Source organism: Doryrhamphus excisus, chromosome 8 (genome assembly GCF_030265055.1).
Source record: "Doryrhamphus excisus isolate RoL2022-K1 chromosome 8, RoL_Dexc_1.0, whole genome shotgun sequence".
NCBI lineage: Eukaryota > Metazoa > Chordata > Actinopteri > Syngnathiformes > Syngnathidae > Doryrhamphus > Doryrhamphus excisus.
In genome coordinates this window covers 19169632-19183957 of record NC_080473.1, presented here as the reverse complement: position 1 = coordinate 19183957, position 14326 = coordinate 19169632, and the positions used below count along the sequence as shown (strand labels likewise).

The window sequence follows — 14326 nt, the reverse complement described above, 5'->3', positions numbered from 1 at the left end:
ATACTTGATGGTTGAGCAGGCATTTTAGGGAACCAAATATGTAATTCCTTGTTTATGGTGGTATAATTGGTAATGGTAATGGTTTAATTTCATTTGAACATGCCTCAGATTACAATTGAGTGCATCCCATAATCAGTTCACAGTTCCACATGTCCAAAAGGAGTAGGAAGAAGCAAAGCTTATTAAATCCTACCCCTCCATCTGGTACTTTTACAATCACTAACTGTTACATTTGTTCACTTCCTGCTTTCCTAATATAATTTAAGTTTTTTTATTTTTTTATTTCATTTTTGTCGCGTACCGAAGTACGAGGTGATATGAGCATCCAATGACATAATGGGTACCATAGTAAGTATCAATATAGTGATATATATAGCACATCATGACTGGTTCAAGACTCTTCATCCTTGTATTTAGCAAACATCAACTGCTTGTATTGTGTCTTGAATTGGCTCATCGTTGTGCATTGTTTGAGGGTCTTACTCAATCCATTCCATAGTTTGATTCCACATACTGAAATGCTATGGCTAGCATAACGTAATCCTAGCATATAAGTGTTTCCATAATTGGTTCCAGACCTGAACATGAATTTCAGTGAATTTCCATAAAGTAGAATTAGAGTGCAGAACACCTGCTTCTAAATACAGTTTTTAATATTATTAGAGCTGCACGGCGGTTGAGTGGTTAGCGCTTAGACATCACAGCTAGGAGACCAGAGTTCAATTCCACCCTCGGCCATCTCTGTGTGGAGTTTGCATGTTCTCCCTGTGCATGCGTGGGTTTTCTCCGGGTACTCCGGTTTCCTCCCACATTCCAAAAACATGCTAGGTTAATTGGCGACTCCAAATTGTCCATAGGTATGAATGTGAGTGTGAATGGTTGTTTGTCTATATGTGCCCTGTGATTGGCTGGCCACCAGTCCAGGGTGTACCCCGCCTCTCGCCCGAAGACAGCTGGGATAGGTTCCAGCACCCCTGCGACCCTCGTGAGGATAAGCGGTAGAAAATGAATGAATGAATGAATATTATTAGAGCCTTCTAGACATGAATAACACCCCTATAGCCTACTTTATAATTATATATTACCTAACATAGTGGACAAAATAAGAGTAAATAAGCCATTTCAAATATAAATAAGACTCATGCGTGTATATGTACCGATAAATGGCCTTGAAGGGGACACAGGGGCTACAGTGGTTATACAGTATAGAAAGTGGATGATTGGATTTTTGAAAATAAAACATGATAGAGTGAAGCCGTGAAATTCGAAGCTTGAAGTGTTGAGGGAATTAAAAAGTATAACACTAAATTAAACCATAACCACCCCCCTCTCTTGCGGTACTGTCATTTGTCTTTAACTTCTGCATCTGTTCGCTATTTTTGGTCCTTTGTGCTCCCTTTTCCAGTCTGCCTTACTTTTTAAAAATGCTTCTAAGCCTCTCTCCCTATTCCAAATTCCCAAATGCCACATTTAAAAGTGTGTAAGGTGGAGACGGGTGGACTCGAGGTGCCAGAGACAGCAGTCTTTTCAGGCTAGCATGACATAGATAGCTTTGTTAGACACTGACACTGATCACAGCAAGGTTTCCATCTCCAGCTGGGCCGCCGTTTTAGCCACGGATCCTCTTTTCATCGGCGGCAAGCACCCTTAAAGACTGAAAACAGCACATTGAAGCAACCATTGATCACTAATCAAAGGGCTTGATTCTACCTAATGAGCTACTTGTTTCTTCTGGGAGACGGCGTAATGAGAAAAACAGCTCTGGCTGGGAAAATCAGCTCTCAAAATAAGCCCTATCTTTTTGTAATTTGGCCAAATGAGGGAGATTATGGAGGTGTGCTCTTTTTGGGGAATTAGGTAATATTTTATCCCGGCTATAAAAGTGACCTCACCAGGCAAATAGTGGCTAAAATGTTAGATGTATAATATAAACAGGTTTATTATGTGATATTCCACCATTCATAAGTACCGACTGTTTGTGTGTATGTGCATGGAGACAGGACAATTGGGTTTGCTGATGTTGTTTTGGCGGAGCTGAGGCTGACAGTTTTGTTTTTGCGACAAAGGGATTGTTGATTGACAACCTGCTCGTCATCCTTACAATGTCTGTTTTTTTTTTATATGACATAATAAAAATTTAAAATGTCATAAAATAAAAAAAATAATAAATTAAATAATTAAATCATTAATAATAAATATTTAATTATATAATAAATTAAAAAATAAATAAAAAATAAAATTTTAATTAAATATAGAATTGAATTGCATTAATTGTAATGTAATTTAAACAAATGAATGAATAAAAAGTAAATGAAAAAATGGGAAAAACTCAAGTTAAAAATGACAGTTAAAAATGAAAGTTAAAAACAAAACTGTTTTTTTTAATTGTAAAAAGAATAAATAAATATAAATAAATATAATTAATATTATATATTATTATATAATATTAATGTTATAATATATTAATATTAATATGATCATATATTATTATTATTATATAATATTAATATTATAAAATATTATTAATATTAATAAATAGAAAATGGAAATAAAATTAAAAAATATTTTAAAAACTGAATTTAGATTTAATTAAAAATAATAAAATAAATATAACTTGAGTACCGCTAATATGTCTATTATCATTCATTAGGGCAGACAGTTTATGTATTACATCCAGTTAGCATTTGCTAACAAACATTAGAATTTAAGAATTGCCATCAAACAATACTCTTTTTTTTCTACATAACTTGCCGCTAGAAATTAATGCATCTTAGCACTGAGTCAGTGTATCCGTAAAACAAAACAGAACAATAAAGCAATAAAGATAAAAATTACATCTCTTGGAGCCAGGCCACATCAGGATGTCTGACTGATGTCTTATGACACCTACAAGTGATGTTTAGGCAATGGACCCAACCTACCTTGGTGAGCTTGTGATTGACGTAATGAGGACTCCTGGTTTAGAATATGAAGCTTTCATGTTCTAGCACACTGCAGTGGACCCTGGCCATTCTGCCCTCTTTCTTTTCAAAATGAGACTTTTTGCTTTGGCCGACCTGGTTTTTCATCAACAGACGAATGCAAGAATGACACATCATGTTGCAGCTCTGCAGGCGCTGTAATGTGCCATAGCTGCAGCTCGCTGGCCTGGCGTGAACCTCTTGGCTCGTCAGGAGGAACTGCTCCACTTAAACTTTGTTGCTCCCTTGTAATTGAATTAGTCTGCTCAATTATGTCGAGGCAGCCTTGTCCTCATTAGGATGGAGCAGATGGGGGGTGGCTAGGGGGGGGAGGTTGGGGAGCTGCGGCATTAGAGCAGTTTAAAGTCTTTTGGGTGAAAGTTTTTGTTGCGCACTCACCACCACATCTGCTTTGCGTACCGTTGTGTCTTCTTGTGCGTCTCTGTTTAACTTCCATGTTGCCTTCAGGGCCGCGCACAGCCTAAAGAAGACACAAAATAAAATAAAACACTGAGGCAGCAACATTCTCCCAAAAGTTTACTTCCCAGAAAGAAAATCTATGATCACACAAACAGTTATCAACTAGTGATGTCTGGCCCCCTCTGTGTCTCGTACAGGAGCAGCTCCAGAGCCTGCACAGTGCCTTCCAGCTTGTTAATGATGGAGGCTTCCAGCTGCAGACGTGAGTGGACACACACACACAACCACACAACCACACACACAACACATAACAACAGCACACAGCATCGTGCTCACGCGTCGCATTAAAAGTCAATTTTGTACAGATGGAATCTCTGCTAGTTACTGATAAACCAGACTGGGAATTGGTTGGTTTATATCCTCCACTTAACTACTTCCTGAACTGACCGTGATAAGTGAATTTCCATCAACTAGGATTCCTTTGTTATGTATGGAATATTGTTGAGTTTGTGACATGTAAACATTATTAGAGCCCTCTAGACATAAAATCACCTGTTTACACAATATAGTAGAAATAATAAGAGAAAATAAGCCATTAGAAGGAGCAGAATGGGTGGTGGACAGGAAGTGATGTTGGGTGTTCCACAAGTTTTCATAAAGGTTTTACCACACTTCTTTTTTTTTTTTACCACATTTATGGTGCAACAGTAGCCTGTGTTATTATTGCTACTGGGGGATCATTTAAACCTGCTATAAAATCCTGTTGTTTGGGCAATCACGTCTGGTGCCTGTCTCACCCAAAATGTATTGACACCTAGTGGCCAATGTACAATACTACATTCACAATTTGAGTGGTCTTATATTGTATTTTTATTTAAATTAGTTATTTTTAGGCTTGAAAATGCTACATTCAGGCAAAACTAATATTTAATTTTTATCCTACTAAAATGACATTATTTTTCGTTATAATTTTGTGACTTTTTTGACTTTTTGTTTTGAGTATTTTCATTTTACTCTCAAAAAATGCCAGCCTTTTTTCCATTTCTTTTTCTTTTACTTTCTTGTAATTGTTTTCTTTTAGTTATAACTTTATTCCCATCATATTTTTGTATTTTTGTAATTTCTTGTATTTTTCCTCTCATAATTATGAGTGGTCTTATATTTTATTTTTATTTAAATTGGCCATTTTTAGGCTTGAAAATGCTACATTTAGGCAAAACTAATAGTTCATTTTTATCCTTCTAAAATGACATTATTTTTTCTCACAATTTTAGGACTTTTTTTTCGATGTTTTGTTTTGAGTATTTTAATTTTACTCTCAAAAAATGCCAGTCTTTTTTCCATTTCTTTTTTTTTTACTTACTTGTCATTTTTTTTATTTTAATTATAACATTATTCTCATCATATTTTTGTATTTTTATTGTATTTTTTCCCCTCCTAATTATGACTGTCTTCCCATATTTTTACCTTATATTTGTAATGTTTTTCACAAGGATACTTTATTGGTTTTTGTTTGTCGATTATAATATTATGACTTAAAAAAAACAAATTAATATTTCAACATTGTGCTATTAAAATGACTTTATTACTTTCATCAAAGCATCCCCAGTACTTCCACTGTTTCCTCCGCCACAGTGCCGACCTCACGGTGGACGTGGACCACATCAACATGAACGTGCCACCGTTTGAGACCAAGGTGTTAATGTGAGTATCACCTTAAAGGTCTGCTGAGAACTTTACAACCTCTCTAAACTTTCTGGCGGAGATTTACTGGAGGCCAGCCCACGTAAATCTGACAAGTTGATGGATGTTTAGGGAGACATTTTACAAAATAATAAAAAAAACACACATTTGTAGGCTCAGGTAGTAATGTGACATGGATGGTTTGAGATGGTGGATTTAATGTGTGTGTGTGTGTGTGTGTGTGTGTAGCATCCAGCGAGCCTGGCGTGATTTCCTCCAGAAGCAGGAAGTGGAGAAGAGGAGCCCCTCACCGTCTTCCCTTTCTTCTTCGGACAAGATGAGCATGTCCATCAGCATGGCCACCCTCTCCGATGGTAGCACCCCGGTAAGTCATGCTGACCTTTGACCTTGGAAAGAGCACGGCTTCCGGGCACTTGTTTGTCATGAAAGTTTGAAGTTTGCTTTCATTCTGGATGAAAGTGCTTGGAATCGTCCTGAGTGAACGTATAGTGGCTTGTTGGAGGAATGGAAGGATGGAGGAATAAAGTGGCGTGTTCAGCTCCAGCGAGGGCTCGCTTGGGACGAGTCAATGCCTTTCTCAAAGATATCAATTATTTTATTTTGATATTTTTCTTTTTTTTTTTGTTTACTGAGTTTGAGTAAGTGAGTAAGTTTTGAGTTTTGTGCATGTTTGGACTTTTTTCTGGCTCTGTCATGTAAATATTACATGCGGTTTCCTCGCTGTCCAGAAGGTGGCAGCATATCCCAGTTAATTCCCTCACAAGCAAAGCTACCACACTTGAATGAGTTGAGCAGGCATTGTCATTCAGCACATCTTCCCTACATTTAACCGGACTACAAGAAATCCCCGGGATTTTCACAACTGCGTATTCTTCTGGTTATTATAATTCCACTCTTGCCTGTCGCAGTCGGAGGGCTTTCGGGCTGAAGTGTACGCACTCTTCTGGCCTAATCTCCGAGACCAGAGTCAACAGGCGGGTTAATGCTCAGGGACGGCTTTGGTAGGATGATACTAGTCCACTGTGTCGCCGAGGAGGACTTATTAAATCTGGATGTAGTGGATAGAAGGAGGTCAGGTGGTTGGGAGCGAGGAGGAATAAATGTATGCTGTCTCACATGACGCTGAGGGGGAAGTCAGTGTGTCCTATATGCGGGAAGTATGTGTGCATTTTCCCTTTGGGATGGCGGGGAAATGCTTGGCTCAGTGAGTCTGACCTGCTGACAAGGGCAGATGATCATCACGGAGGGTGTGTGTGTGTGTGTGTGTGTGTCTGCATGTGCTTCTCCATCACCGAAGACAAGACAATATGACCATACACTGCCAAAGAAAAAAAATGATGTCCTATTTATTGGCTGTTCGACAGTCATTTGTCTTACGGTTAGCATCATACTGTATCTCATCTTCTGTTGTTGCTAGCCTGCTAATAACCGTTGTGACACTTTTTCCCAGTGGCTGTCCTAAGTATGTGTGAGTGACAGTAAGAAAAGCTCTGAGGTGAGCAGATATATTTGTACCAGCTATCTCTATAAATCCATGTGTATTGCTGATGTGTCCCATCCGTGAAGTCCAGCTTCAGCTTGGATGGTGTTGACCCGGAATTTCATTCTCTGGTGACAAAATGCACCAGAAGTCCCAAACTGTCCACTAATGGCCACAGAGGGTGTTGCAAAACATTGCATATCATCTCTGTCATGTAGGCGATTTTTTAGTAGTACTCTTTTTTTTTGTCATTTGCACTGTTGATGTTCCTTCATTTTTTACTTACAATGTTCCCTCATTAATAATAAAAGTAGCCAACTGTATTTGTTTACAATGAATATACGTATATCACTTTCCACATTTCATCACATTCCTCTTTGGTTTAAACACTCTAAAAGTTCAAATTTTGTTTGAATTTTAATGATCAATATCTTAAACGCAAGAAATTACTCAGTCCTCCGAAGTGCCTTTAGGTTGTAGTGTTTTTGTGTCTTTGTTAAATATTGTTACAATGTTGTATTCTTTCCCAACCTTTATGCCGTCTTTTTTGCTGTTCACTACCGCTATGCTGCCTCTTCTCCTCCAAATCTCAGTGAGGATATCCGATCGCTCAGCATAGCGAAGGGGTGCTACAAGCTAACCGCTGCTCCCGTGTGTATAGCTGCACACTTGCTTAAAGGGGTCAGTATGGCACAAAAACAATGAGAAAGTAATAAATAAAGCACTATTAAACACTGAAAATGATGCAGTAGATACATAGCTGCCGTAACTAGCTTGAACTCAGGCGGCGCCATCTTGAAATATGACACCTCCGCATCAAATCCAGTCGATATCAATATGAACCATATCAATATTTTTAAAATATCCATATATCGCCCAGCCCTAGGCTCTGTACATTTTGCTGGCTGACTAGGTGGAGGTATGAATGTGAGTGTGAATGGTTGTTTGTCTATATGTGCCCTGTGATTGGCTGACCACCGGTCCAGGGTGTACCCCACCTCTCGCCCAAGGTCAGCTGGGATAGGCTCCAGCATACCCCCACCATAGTGAGGATAAGTGGCATAGAAAAAGAATGTATGGATGTTGACTGTGACTTTCCCTATGTTTTCGTCTGTTTCCTCAAACAGAATAAAAAGAAAAAACTTAAACATATTACAACATATAACATATTACAACCAAAAATTAAGTCGTTTTTCTTTAAACCTTCTTTTCTTTTTTAATGTTATGTAAATTAAAATGACCTTATTTTTCTTTATTTCTTTGTTGTTGCTTTTTCTTTCTTACTGTAAATTTTCTTCTCAAAATGAAGACTTTATTCGTTGATATAATATTTGAACTTTATCTGTGTAATATCCTTATTTTTTCCACAACCAGAATTTTAAAAAGTATTTTAAAAAGATTACTTTATTCATTGTTTGTTTATTTGTTGCTCATATTACAACATTTTGAAAATATAAATTTTTTCTCTAATATTTCAACTCTATGCTACCAAAATGATATGACTTTTTTCCATCATTTGTTCATTTACTCCCAACATTTTTCTGTAGATATTTTGACTTTATTCTCCAAAATGACAGTTAGGGTTTTTTTTTTTTAATTTATGCTTTTGTTATTATAATTTTTTTTAACCATTTCAACTTTCTTTTTGTAAATTTCTTGCCATAATTCTGTCTTTACTCCCAAAACATTTTTATGGGACCTTATTCTCCTAAAAGTACTGCTAATCTTGCGGTAGTTTATTCTTGTTGTTGTAATTGGATTTTTAGAATGTGCCACAAAGCTTGCAGCAAAGCGCTTGTGTGACACTGCAGCATGGCTGCAGATGAATGCACGTATGTTGCAAGCATATAAAACATGTTGGACCGAGCCGATGTGAGGCCTGAATCGCCTTTAAGCGATCTTTCACTCTCGGGCTTCACAATCCCATACAAGCCAGCAAGGGTGGATGTCTCTCTTTATGATCGATCCCCGCTCTCCATAGCAACACCACGCAAGGGAGGAAGAAATTATAGCTTTCATTAAGGGGAAACCTAACAAAAGTCGGGATTTTATGCTGCCATATGAATCAGCTGTCTGGATTTTATTGTTTCATAATATTGCACCAGCAGACCAACGCACGGCAATCACCTCTACACCCACACAAGCTAGCATGAACACAAACATGTCAACATAAGGATGATTCCAGCTTCAATTTCAGCCCGTCCAGATGATTGATGCTTTTTTTACATCCACTCATCTATCAGTGCCATTTGGGGGACTGTTTGAAGGCTCTTTTCAACCAGGACTGCCACTAAATTACAAAATTAATGATGACACAAAATAAAAAAAAAAATCATAAATGCTTGTCTAAATGCTCACTGCACATTTTAAAACTGTAATTAAAAATATAATAAAATATATTAAGAATAGTTAATACAAGTAAAAGTACATAAAAAAATTTAGGAGCATAAAATTTTATCAATAAAAAAAGATTATTTAGTTAAAGTTGTAATATTATGAGAAACTATTTGTGGAAATGTTATAATACTATGGGAATATAGTCAAAATATTACGAGAATAAAAATGACAACAAGTATGTTTAAATATAATTTAAATTAATTTTACAAGAATAAAGTCAAAATACCGTAATCACAGACAAATGTTGTACTATAATGAGATTAAAGTTAATAATCTGGCCTAGAGTTGAAAATGTACTGAAAAGAAATAATGACAACCAAAACAAAAAAAATAAAGTTGTATTTTTTTTAATAGGTCAGGAAAAAAATATAATGTTACAGAAATAAGGTCAAAATATTATGGGAATATTATGAGAAGTCATATTTTTGAGAATAAATTTGATGGGATGAATGATGACATAGTTGGAAAAAAAAAAAAAAAAATCCAGGAAAAAAAATTGATGGAATTTTACAAGAATAAAGTTCAAAGGAAAATAATAAAAACACAATTTGAAGAGAATAAACACATACTGTTACGGAGGTTATTTTAATAGCATTTCACAAGACGTTTTTTGTTGTGTTGCGTCACAAAATATCAAAGTTGCACTCCTCGGTTAGTGGTTTGCTAAGTGGAGCTGTCCAGTCTGTTGGTGCTGATCTGTGTAGCAGCAGCGGAAGCTCGCCGCTAGAGGACGCTAATCGACCACCATTGCTGGATAGATAGACCGCTAGATAAAATTACACATCTTTATTTGTCCTGCTACATTTCTAATATAATCTATATCTCAGATCAGGTAATTGTATATAGTTTGTATGTAGTTAACCTTTTTTCTGCCTTTTCCTGACGTACTGATGACCCCTCCCTGGCCCTGTTCTCTTCACTACTCTCTTAACCCGCCGTGTGCTGGGGTTTATCTGGGCGTGCAGCTGCAGGAAGGCCTGTGCAAGGCTGGCTTGGGAGATAAGATATGTTTGGTGAAACTTTGGTGGGTTTCAAGGGGCGGTAGGTGTGTCTATATGTCTTTATATGCCGCACGTGTACACAAAGCGGTGGCTTCCTCCGCTGAGATTGCACCGTCATTGTTGTTCAGCCGCCTATTTGCTTCTAAAGGTTACCTCGCCCTGGAATAACCTCCCCCACCGCCACCTTTCTTCCCTGGCTAACTCATCAGTACACAAAGCATTTAGAACCTCAGGAGATTACTGAGCCACCAGGCTGTGTTTAACCCCTCATATATCCTCTCTTTCAGCGCATAGTACGGTTATACATACTGCTCTTTTCCGGACTCTAAGCCTTTGGGTTCTTTTGTGTTCCCCACACGAGCCAAGCTGCCGTTGCTATGGATGAGGCAAGCAGGAAAGGTCACGTATTGTAGCAGACCCGCAGAATGGCAGTTACACTACACTAAAGGCATTACCATGGTCGGAATGACGAGCCCTCGGGCTCACCTCTGTATTGTATTTACTGTACATTAACCTCACAGCGTCATGCCTTCGCTCGCCATCTTGTACAATTAGCTTGCTGCTGTGCCGGCGGTGCTTTAATGGCCCTTTTTATGCATCACTTTATGTATGGCTCTTCAAGGATGGTTTTCATAATTCCACTCTTTACAAATAGAGTACATATGTGAAGCGATGGTGGCACTCCTCCTGAAGAGCGTTGTTAAATGATGGCACATGAGTTGTAATACAAGCAATTGGTCATAACTGCTAGGAATACCCGATTGATTCCAAGTCTGGTGCTTGTGTGTCTCACCCAACATGGCAGTAACACCAAGTGACCATGTTAGAATACATTTGTTTGGGAATTCAAGCAAAGTAGATGCAATGTGACCATGGCCTCACCGGGTCCTAGTGTTTGCATGTTGGCCACAGCTGGAAAAACTGGGTTCAAACCCCCATTTTGGGTATCTCTGTGTAGTTTTTCTGTTCTCCTTTTGCATGCATGGGTTTTCTCCAGGTTCTCTTGTTATATTACAAAAATATGTATGTCAGGTGAATTGGAGACTGTAATTTTTTTTTTATATGTGCCCTGCCATTAGCTGGCAACCAGTCAAGGATGCACCGCGCCTCTCGCTCATTCAGCTGGGATAGGCTCCAGCATACCTCTGTGGCCCTAGTGAGGATAAGCGGTATAGAAATGCTATTTTTGTCTTAATTAACTTTTAACAAACTTTTTAACATAGCTTTGTAACATTATTAGAGCCCTGTCAATATGAAATAACACCCCTATAGTCACCTTCACACTCGTATTACTCAATATGTGACAGGTATAAGCATAGTATATTGGCATGCACGATAAATATCAGGAATTATGGTAATGGTAATGGTTTTATTTCATTTGAACATGCATCAGATTACAATTGAATGCATCACATAATCAGTTCACAGTTCCACATGTCCAAAAAGAGTAGGAAGAAGCAAAGCTTATTAAATCCTACCCCTCCATCTGGTACTTTTACAATCAGTAACTGTTACATTTGTTCACTTCCTGCTTTCCTATATAGTTTTTTTTTTTTTTTTTTTTTGTCACGTACCGAAGTAGGAGTTGATATGAGCATCCAATGACATAATGGGTACCATAGTAAGTGTCAATATAGTGATATGTATAGCACATCATGACTGGTTCAAGACTCTTCATCCTTGTATTTAGCAAACATCAACTGCTTGGATTGTTTCTTGAATTGGCTCATCGTTGTGCATTGTTTGATTTCCTTACTCAATCCATTCCATAGTTTGATTCCACATACTGAAATGCTATGGATTTTTAACGTAGTCCTAGCATAGAAGTGTTTCAAATGTACTTCTTCCCTGAGATCATATTTCTCCTCTCTTGTAGAGAAGTATTGGATGACATTTTTAGCTAATTGGTTATTTTTAGCCTTATGCATTATTTTAGCTGTTTGAAGATGAACTATATCAGCAAGTTGAAATATTTGTGATTTTAGAAATAAGGAGTTAATTATGACATCATGCCGATAAATTTGACAACATTAAACTGATAAAGTTTATTCTCCTAAATTTGCAAAGATTACCATATTGGTCTTGAGAAGAAGAAAGTAAGTCGCCATGAGCATTGGGACAGTTCCTTTACTTTTGAAGAACCATCACAGAGTGAATCTGTGAAATTCAAAGTAGGCATGGATTACCGTAGCGTTTTTCTTGGGAGTCAAACACTCTGTGGGAGACAAACACAGCTCATCAGCATTAAAGCTACAGACACACAGCGTGTTCCCTTTAGGGCTTAAACTGTATAAACGCCAGCATCAGGACCAACACACTTCCTGTACGCTATCGTGGGACCTCTGATTGAAAATATAATCATGAAAATACAGAACTAGAATGTAGTCCAGGGTGTACCCCGCCTGTCGCTTGAAGACAGCTGGGATAGGCTCCAGCATAACACAGCGACTCTAATGAGGATAAGCGACATAGAAAAAGGATGGCTGGATATCATTGAAGTCTTGTGGAGGAGGAGGCTCACGTGTTTCGTCTTTTTTTTTTTTTCTTTTTTAATTTTCCGGCTGTAAATTGATTGACGAGACAGCCAACACATGCTTTTCTGCTTTCTTCTTATTCCCCAGGAGGGATGATGAGGAGCTTTCTGCACAAGGCAGCAGCTTTAATGGACGTAATCCCTCCTGTCGTAATCTCCCACCTATAGATATAAAGTAGCGTGTGTGGGGGTGGGGTGGGGTGGGGTGGTGTGACTGCGCTGGCACACCAGCAGAGTTATTGACACACAAAATCATTAGTGACCTTTCCCTCACGGGCACACGTGTGGTGCTCACAGCTGCAGAGGTTACACAATTTCAAGCGCCTTGTCACCGCAAGCCGCCACACTTTGGCAGGATGCTTGAATTAGCCTGGAGAGTTCATGTTCATTCATCTGATGAGATGTGATGATTCTGTAAGGTCAACTCATCAGCCGCAATAGCATGGCAGGCTCCACATACTCCGTTGAGTACATCAGGGTGTCCAAGGGGCAGGCCGGAGGCTGGGGAAATGCAGAAATGTAAAAAATCAGCAGTCATTTAAAAAAAAGTGTAATTTTAGGAGAATAACATCAAGATATCATAGAAAATGTAAAAAAGTAATGTTATTTTAGTTACATCATGTTGAAATATTAGTTAAAGACTTCCAAAAAGTTCCAATATTTTGAAAAACAAATCAAATGAAGTTGTAATGAAAATGAGGTTATTTTAGTTGTTGAATAAAATGGAATGATCGTTGCAAAAATGACCCAATATTACATTAAATACAATAATATGTCTGCATTCTATAAACATTTTTGGAAAATTAATTTGGGGAAAGTTGTAGTTATATGTGAAAGAAATTATAGTATTATGGGAAAAAAAACATCACAATATTGCAAAAATAAAATTTACAACAATGATGTAAAAAGACAAAAAAAACAGCAAAATTTAAAAAATCAACAGTAATTTTACAAGAATAAAATATAAAACATATTAAGAGAAAAATGTTTAAATCTAATGAGAAAAAGTCATAATTTTACAATAATACTGTCTTAATATGACACACAATAAATATATTATAGCTATTGATTTTCCATTTCCACTTTCTTGACTATATAATATCTATGCGTTTTAATATAATATAATATATAAATATTATATATACATTTTTGTGTAAAATTTTGTGTAAAATTACAGGTTGACGAAAAAAAAGGAATGAAGTGAAGAAAGAAAGTTATATATATTGATTTTCCATTTCCCCTCCCAACTTTCTTCACTATAATATAATATGATATAATATAATATGATATGATATAATATAATTATATATATATATACAGCTGTAATGTCCTGAGAATAAATTCAAAATATTAGTTCAAACAAGTTGTATTGTAAGGACACAAGAAAAGATGCAATTTTACTAGAGTCAATTCAAATATCATTTTAGTGGCAGATATTTGAAATATAGATATTTTTAAAGTATAGTTATTTTTTAAATCTCATGAAATACAAACAAAAGTTGTCATTTCTTGAAAATTATGCTCAAAGATGGATGGATGGGTGGACGTCTTTTGGCTCCTTTTTTTGCTCCTTGTGTAAAAGCTATATCCTATACTGAGCACACAAAACCCCAATTAGCCCCCTGAACCGCCAGCACTGCCGCGTTTGAAAAGCACGAAAAGGCTTTCCAGAGACATCCGTGGCGGCGCAGCGGCGGCTGCGACCGTTTATCCGAATGTAGTGCACCTTGCTGGGTCACAGTGGGTGGCTCCCTCCGCTCTGTACTTCGGTGATGTGGTAGTAGTAACGTCATGATTACACATTGTGAAATGGTCAAATCCAAATTTGTTT

The 14326-nt window shown here is 37.3% G+C and overlaps 1 protein-coding gene across 1 annotated transcript in view; it reads left to right on the top strand.

The window, feature by feature from the left end:
• schip1 (schwannomin interacting protein 1) overlaps window positions 1-14326 on the top strand; it is a 266272-nt gene that overhangs the window by 77783 nt on the left and 174163 nt on the right. Inside the window, exons 6-8 of the mRNA XM_058079059.1 lie at window positions 3578-3642; window positions 5016-5084; window positions 5313-5448. Of these exons, the coding sequence (XP_057935042.1) occupies window positions 3578-3642; window positions 5016-5084; window positions 5313-5448 (270 nt within the window). The remainder of the gene's footprint in view (window positions 1-3577; window positions 3643-5015; window positions 5085-5312; window positions 5449-14326) is intronic.